The sequence below is a fragment of the Aricia agestis genome, chromosome 1, assembly GCF_905147365.1.
Source record: "Aricia agestis chromosome 1, ilAriAges1.1, whole genome shotgun sequence".
In the NCBI taxonomy this organism is placed as follows: Eukaryota; Metazoa; Arthropoda; class Insecta; order Lepidoptera; family Lycaenidae; genus Aricia; species Aricia agestis.
Genome location: NC_056406.1, coordinates 26,122,850 through 26,131,170, shown reverse-complemented (window position 1 = coordinate 26,131,170; position 8,321 = coordinate 26,122,850). Strand labels below are relative to the sequence as shown.

The 8,321-nt window shown below is 34.0% G+C and overlaps 1 protein-coding gene across 1 annotated transcript in view; it reads left to right on the top strand.

The window, feature by feature from the left end:
• Positions 1–5,091: 5,091 nt before the first annotated feature.
• LOC121740490 (endonuclease/exonuclease/phosphatase family domain-containing protein 1-like) overlaps positions 5,092–8,321 on the top strand; it is a 43,979-nt gene continuing 40,749 nt past the window's right edge. Inside the window, exon 1 of the mRNA XM_042133194.1 lies at positions 5,092–5,644. Within this exon, the coding sequence (XP_041989128.1) occupies positions 5,371–5,644 (274 nt within the window). The 5' untranslated portion in view covers positions 5,092–5,370. The remainder of the gene's footprint in view (positions 5,645–8,321) is intronic.

Genomic DNA, 8,321 nt, shown 5'->3' with positions numbered 1-8,321 from the left:
TAATTACGAATACTTTTCATAGTTCGATATCTTCAATGTTATATAATATTTGTGATATAATATGTATGGCAGAATATTCTTCTATACTGTTCTCGGCGAAACATGGCGGTAGCGGTCATTGACTCCCTGTCAAAAACTTGTCACTTTCTATACACAGCCACGATTGACAGCATCTGACACTTCATTGCCAATCGCGGTTTATATAGAAAACTAGCTGTCCCGGCAAACGTTGTTTTGCCATAAAATGATTTTCCCTCTTTTCCTGCTTTTCTCTTGAAGTTTTTTCTGTTTTTTTTCTATAGACCTTACGGAGCCCGAGACCTTTTCAACGAATGCAAAACCGTGGAAATCGGTTTGTGTGTTCTAGAGTTATAGCGTCAGGAAGGAAAATCCGACTTATTTTTATATATTAGATGACAAGTTTTTGACAGGGAGTCATTGACCGCTACCGCCATGTTTCGCCGAGTACAGTATATAGAAACTACTATGTAGCTATTTGCGCAGTCTAAAACTTTTTTGTAGTGAACAAATGTTGGCTAGAGCCATCAGGAATAGATATATATAATTCGTCGGAGCTCTCACATGGAATACGTAATGCGTATTCTGGTAAAATAATATTAGTTTACTTAAAAAATTGAGACATAGTTTAGTGGCTAATTTACACAATGCGCTTGTATTGAATTTATGAATTTATTTCTATGTCCTAAGTCAAAGTTTACACACCATTTTCTCAAAATTGATTTTGCTCATCTAGTTTTAATGCTATTTCTTATGTACTAGTCAAAAACTAATAGATTTACTATGCTACTGAAGAGAAAACTTGGACCATGAGTAAGCGAGAATGCTGTAATCTTCTATTTCATTTCCACAGTTAACTCTGTAGCTCCATTTGGTATGTAATTCTGTCTGTGATATATTTTTACAAACACCTATAGTCCTACATGCTTCTGCTAACTTATGTAGCCACGAGACATCCTAGAATACAAAGCTTAAAATCATAATTCACAATAGTATTATTGAAGTAAGTACCTACATATGTATAATTTATAAAATGTCGATCAAATAATATCACTTTATGTACTCAGTTTTTTTTGTTTCTTTTGATTCCTATTTATATTATTTGACTAATTTTCTAGTTCAACCTTAGTATTTTACTTATTTTCTATAGTCTGGTCGCCAAGCGTGTAAGAATTTGGCCATTGACTTGTCGCTACTTGTATGATGTATCTTTATTCATTTCGCACGGAATATATTCATAAACTGTCAAACTTGTATGTGTTCGGTGACCAGGCTATAGTTATAAATTACATATAATATTTTGCTATATTCTTAACGTTAAATTGAGAAATGTTTGTTCTACAAAAGTATTCGCGCCCTACTTTGATGCTTGAACTCAAAATAATATTAGAGTTGGGTTGGTTGGTCTAAAAAGTATTTCTGTATTATAACAAAACTCTGCTTAATATTATAGCTTAAACAATATACAGTGTGTTAGTGTAGACACCGTTATCCTTGAAACCATCAAATGAGCCCGTCAAAATGAACAACTTTTTCTATGAGAACAATGCGGGGAACTCAAAAAAATCCGTGTTCATACCATTTCATACCCATACAAATTGCCGATCCGGGCAATTTGTATGGGTATGAAGACGTAACGTAACGTACGAAAATGTAACAGTGTTTACACTAACATCTTGTATTAGCCCCCTATTTTATAACATTATTTATACTTAAGTACATCTGATTAGCTAATCATTTTTTTAAATATGTGCCGATTTGCTATACATTTATCTGTAAACAAATAAAAGCAATAATTATTTATTTATCTTTCTCTTTAAGTTAATTACTGAGAAGGCATATTCAAACAATAAACACTAATTATAGGCGTTTACGGAAACAAATATATTTTAGACGTGGGAGAGCCATGCTTCGTCACGAATGGGCCGGCTCGACTGGAGAAATACCACGTTCTCACAGAAAACCGGCGTGAAACAGCGCTTGCGCTGTGTTTCGCCGAGTGAGTGAGTTTACCGGAGGCCCAATCCCCTACCCTATTCCCTTCCCTACCCTCCCCTATTCCCTTCCCTACCCTCTCCTATTCCCTTCTCTTCCCATCCCTACCCTTCCCTATTACCCTATTCCCTCTTAAAAGGCCGGCAACGCACCTGTAGCTCTTCTGATGCTGCGAATGTCCATGGGCGACGGAAGTTGCTTTCCATCAGGTGACCCGTTTGCTCGTTTGTATTATTTTTTATTTATTTCATTTAAAAAAATCTGTTATTTGCTTACTAAAAATAATATGTTTTCTCTTTTATTAGTATGAAGAACGAAAGAGATAGCATGATAATTAAATCAATTGAAAAAATATTTTTACACAATAAATGTTGGCGAATTGAGCACATTTATATGTATTATTGAGGGTTTAATGTTAAAACCAAGGCATAGTGATTTACTAATGAATTCTCAAGTGAAGTTTATAATAAATAGTTTTATTCGATTTTATTAGTTAAGTATTGAACTTTTGGTTGTAAAATTTTATTTAGAAACTTATCAATTTAATAATTTATTAATAAATATTAATCACATTATAATTGAACATTAATGTAGATACATTTTTCCTTAAAATTAAGCTTCGTAGTTGGTCTATTATAAAATACAGTTTTGCGATTGTAATAAAATATATTTTATGATTATTAAATGTATCAATAACTATAAGCCTAAGTAGCCTTAATCGTCATAATATTTATTGTTCTAGGAGTGAGAGATAGGTTTTCACTCTTTTCCAGTTCATATTAAATATCTTAGGACGCAGTTCTACTACACTCTACCCTGCAGTCCAGTTTACAGAGTAATCGATGTGTAGGGAGTACTTACTACATTCTTAACATTAGCTACCGTTGTACAGATTACAAATTATATTATTTTGAGTAAATAAAAAACATTAAAAATGTATGGTCCCTGTCGTTTTATTTGTTCTGTTGACTTCATTATTATTTTTATCTTATTATTACACTAATTACTATAGAGGTGGGTTGCATTTTCTATCAGATAAATTATGCAGTTATTATACAGAATAAAGTAATATAGAAGGAACTTCAACGTTTCAAAATATCTATAAGTACTTAATATTATAAAGCGGAAGAGTTTGTTAGTTTGTTTGTTTGAACGCGCTAATCTCAGGAACTACTAGTCCGATTTGAAAAAAACTTTCAGTGTTAGATAGCCCATTTATTGAGGAAGGCTAGGCTATATTTTATCACGATAATGCAAATAGGAGCGAAGAAATAGAGGAAAGTGTGGAAAGAACGGGGGAAATTATTTGAAAGGGCATATATGAACGCGCTAATCTCAGGAACTACTGGTGCGATTTGAAAAATTCTTTCAGTGTTAGATAGCCCATTTATCGAGAAAGACCATAGGCTATATTTTATCGCGCTAAGACTAAATACTGGTCCGATTTGAAAAATTCTTTCAGTGTTTAATAACCCATTTATCGAGGAAGGCTATATGTTATCACGCTAAGACTAATAGGAGCGAAGAAATAGAGGAAAATGAGGAAAAAACGGAGGAAATTATGTAAAATTGCTTTTACTGGAGCACTTTTACTGGAAACTACTGGAGCAATTATTATGGTATTTGGCACACACGAAGAATAGCCATAGGTTTCTTAGGAATATGAATGTCCTAGGAAAGGACATAGGTTTCTTTTTTTGCTGAAAAATGTATGTAAGTTAATGTATGGTGGCCGCGGCATTATACTACACTACTACTACACAAGTAGTAGTGTAGTATAATGCCGCGGCCGCACATGCGTCTATCGTACGAAGCTTCGTGCCACTGAGGTAGGTAGTAAGTACTACGTACTAGAGCAGCTATTGCGAACAAAAAACATGTCGCACTTGAGGCATGAGCGGGGTGGGAGGTGGGGCGGTGATTGCTATAGATCAGTACCGCAGAAGTGACACAGTTTAGTGCCTACACTCGAATGAATGCAGAATCTATTTGAGTAAGTGGATAAAATAAAAATAAAAATTCACTTTTTTATAAAATTTATACTTAATTAATATGGATCCATAGTCCACTATAGCTAATTACCTTATTTAAATTACTTAAATATTTTCAAATATGTACCATAATAAAATTATTATAATGTACGCATATATAATGTAAGTAATATTTTAAATACTACCAAAATACAAACTCGTCTACGTGAGTAAGTACTTCATTCATCGTCGTCTTATCATAGATCTGTATTCTGCCTACATTACACTCTGAATCTACTACTCTATGACAATGCAAAATGGCGCGCGTCTTCGCCTAGTAATTGAATGTTCGTATTTTAATTGAAAATAATTAAATAAAAATGCTAATACCGATGAAATGTTATTCCGTTGCATTTGGAAGTGTTACTGGAATCATTTTTGCAGTATCTTAACCCACAAGTAGGCATTTTTGCGACTTTTTTTGGTTTCGTTTTTGATTGTGGTACGTCTGGCGCGCAGAAAAGCTCGCGGACGACTAAGTGCACTGCTGCAGGCTGCTATATAGATTATGTTGAATGTGACCAAGCATTGCATTGCGTTGTCGAGTCTAGTACGTAGTACATACTATGTCAGTGCTTCGTGCTATGACTTATGAGACGATACACGCAGATCGTCCAATCACCAATGATATCGTTTTAATTAACTACGAAGCACTACGCATGTGCGGCCGCGGCTTAAGAGAAGTATCAAAATATAAATCAAATTCAATTTTCGATCTTTGGATACTTCATTCTGAGTTGAATTTCCACAAACTTTACATAAATAAACAACATTTTTTAACACAAATGGTATTTTTGTATCTATAGAGTGGCACTTCGTAAGTTCGTAGATTCGTACTTCGTAGTTCGTATATAGTTTGTTTCAGGCCAGTCGCCATTAATTTTCTAATTTATCCCATTTTGTTGGCAAAAAAGAAATTTTAATTTCACCATAGCCTGCAAGGAAAAATGAAAAAAAAACTGCAACTGTTGTCAAATTGACAGTGACATAATGACAATTGCGTGACAATTGTCATGTCACATGTGTCAGCTTGTCAATACATTTCAATTTTCATCGCAATTTGCAAATTTTCAGTACATTTTAGTTTGATAAAACGCGAGTTGTGTGGATGTGTAGCTAAAGTGTCGAAAAATTAAAGTCGGAAGTAAATTAAATCGATAATAGTAATCGTGTAGTGAAATACATTTTTGGTGTGATTGTGCGGTTTGGTTAAGATCAATGAGTGAAACAAAACAATTATTGTGTGCCAGTGTAAGCGTATCACCAAATACTCGTAGCTTCAGCTTATTATGTGTCAGTGGTAAAAATTAAAAAAGTGGCGGACAAAATGGGGCAAAGTCCGAGCTCTGTAAGGAGTAAGGGCAGTCGGAGATCCTTTCGCGTTTTCGTGCGGCGGTCGAAGCACAACAAGTCGAGTTTGAGCCACACGTTCAGTCTCCCGCCTTCAGAGGAGTACCCCGAGCTGATGAACGTGAACACGGCCACGGAGGAGCAGTTGATGACCCTGCCGGGGGTGAACAGGCAGCTAGCGCGGGAAATCGTCCGCCATCGACAGATGATCGGACGCTACAAGAGGGTTGATGATTTGGCCTTAGTATCAGGTAAGTTTGTGTTTGAACTATAGGAATTCTAAAGAAACAATGGCTTCCTATGTCATAAACTATTATTGATGTAGTCTTGAGATAGAACCTGGGTTGGCATTTGAATCACGCATTTTAGGGAGAGGGGAGGGAACGGTGGCATTTTATAGGGGTTAGTTACCCCTTTCAAATGACACCTGATTTGTGTCTAGGAGATGCATAGTTTTTTTTAATACGTGTTTGAAGTTACGTGTGAGGTAACATTATTTTTTGTTAACGTGTCTTTAATATAAATTTTCACCATAGTTACATTTTGTTTTATGCGTAATTTGTTGTAAAATGTTTTTAAGTGTCATAAATATAAGGACAGTATACAATTCTTAGGTAATAAATTATAGCAATTAGCATCGTGGTTATTTTTTTGTGAACCACCCAGAAATAGGAGCCTGTCGACTAATAATTGAAGCTAGTTGTTGTATTATAATATATCTATAAAAATTTAGAGAGTGTAATTAAACCTTTAGTTAGTTTGCCAGGGTACAAATAAGTGCTTATAATAATTTGTTACGCAAGGGCGATAGGGCATTGCATTCCCGCAGCGTCGGAGCTGTATATTAACAATATAAAACATAGAACCGAGTTTGCCCACACCCAAAAGACTAATTTTGTTATTAGTCCACTAATTTGGTTGTTTTATTGAACATAACTTCAATAAAAATAAAAATAAAATTTTCGTGGTAACTACTGATTTCCTAACTTTAGGGAGGGGTGTCCCCCCTCTCCCCCCCTCCCCTTCCCCCTCCTCTCCCGCCCCCTACCTATAATGCGTAATTCAAATGCAACCCCCATTTTTTTGTCTAAAGGTTTAATAATTTACTATTTAGTAGCAATGTTTTCAGAAATATGTTTAAATATTTTGATTTCAATTCCCGTGAATTAAATTTTTGCAAAGGTATACATAATGTGTGAGAAAATAATTCAAGTGTTATAAAAAAAATTACTAATCTTATATAAAATGCTCATAAACAAAAACAAACTGCTATTTATGCCTCTAGTCCACCGATGCTGCGAACAGCGAAACAGTGGCGAACCGATTTACTGTCTCATCCACCACACGACAAAGAGTTATATTGCATCTCGCACAAGTTTTGCAGTTTCACGTTTCCCAGCGTCGGTGGGCTTTAATATCATATTATATTTTTGACATACAAAAACAAAAAAACATACTCTTTGATGTACCAACAAAATAATGAAGTATGTATTCAATTATTATTATTAAAAAATTATATAAAAAATTGGAACACAAGAGTCACAACAATAAAATTATTTCCTTGACCCCAGTTTGGCCATTGTTAGTATGTTTTTGTTAATTCTAAAGTATGTTAGTGTAATACTTTATATAAAAACTTACATAAAAATTATGTTGCATTAGTTTTATCTTTTAGATTTTTTAATGTAGGTCAATATTGATTTCGACAGGGCTGCATTATCTATATTTTTCTATACTTACTAATATTATAAAGCAGAAGAGTTTGTTTGTTTGTTTGTTAACAAAAGAGTTTGTTTGTTTGTTTGTTTGAACGCGCTAATCTCAGGAACTACTGGTCCGATTTGAAAAAATCGTTCAGTGCTAGATAGCCCATTTATCGAGGAAATCTATAGGCTATATTTTATCACTCTAATACTAATAGAAGCGAAGAAATAGAGGAAAGTGTGGAAAGAACGGGGGGAAATTATTTGAAAGGGCTTATTTAAATGCGCTAAGCTCAGGAACTACTGGTCCGATTTGAAAAAATCTTTCAGTGTTACACAGCCCATTTGTTGAGAAAGGCTATAGGCTATATTTTATCACGCTAAGACTAATAGGAGCGAAGAAATAGAGGAAAATGTGGAAATGGCACACATGAAGCATAGACCACGTGAAAGGATGTAGGTTTCTTATTTGCGGAAAAATGTACGGTTACCGTGACATTCCTAAATTACGCGGGCGAAGCCGCGCGGAACATCTAGTATTATGTACATGTATACTAAATGTAATACCAATCTATATAATTTTACTAATGTTTTAAATAAAAAAGTTTGTTTGTTCTTTGTAGGCAAAATAAACACTACATTGACCCATATATAGAGTAAACCATAGAAAGGCCTATATTTTTGTGGAGGAAAATGTTTGGTTTTGGGGGGCATTTAGGTTTGTGCATACAGAGTGGCAGATAATGTCACAGTTTAGTTACTAGTATACATATTATACAATTAATAGTCTTTTAATAGTTTTTGATTTAATGATGTATTTGTTACTGATAAGGATGAACACAACACAAATACAAATAAGCCTTTAGTAGACGAGCAAGGAAAACTTGATTACAATATTCATTCAGTGTATTTTACTTCATCCTGAGTAAATGTATTAAGTACTTATATGTTTTTGTTTTTTTTTTTTATCAATACAAAAACCTTTTTCAAATACAATTATTAATTTAACATGTTGTTTTATCTATCTGGACAAATGTTATTAGGAATTGTTGACAACTAGAAACATTATGAAATGTTTATCTTCTAGGACTTAAATAATGATAATTAAACATTTTGTAATATGAATCCCCATTTATTGCAAAATAATAGTTTGTAAATAACATAGTAAGTTGTTGAAAGACTGAAAGTGTTGAAGTTCCAACTTGTTGCATGCTGATTAATAATT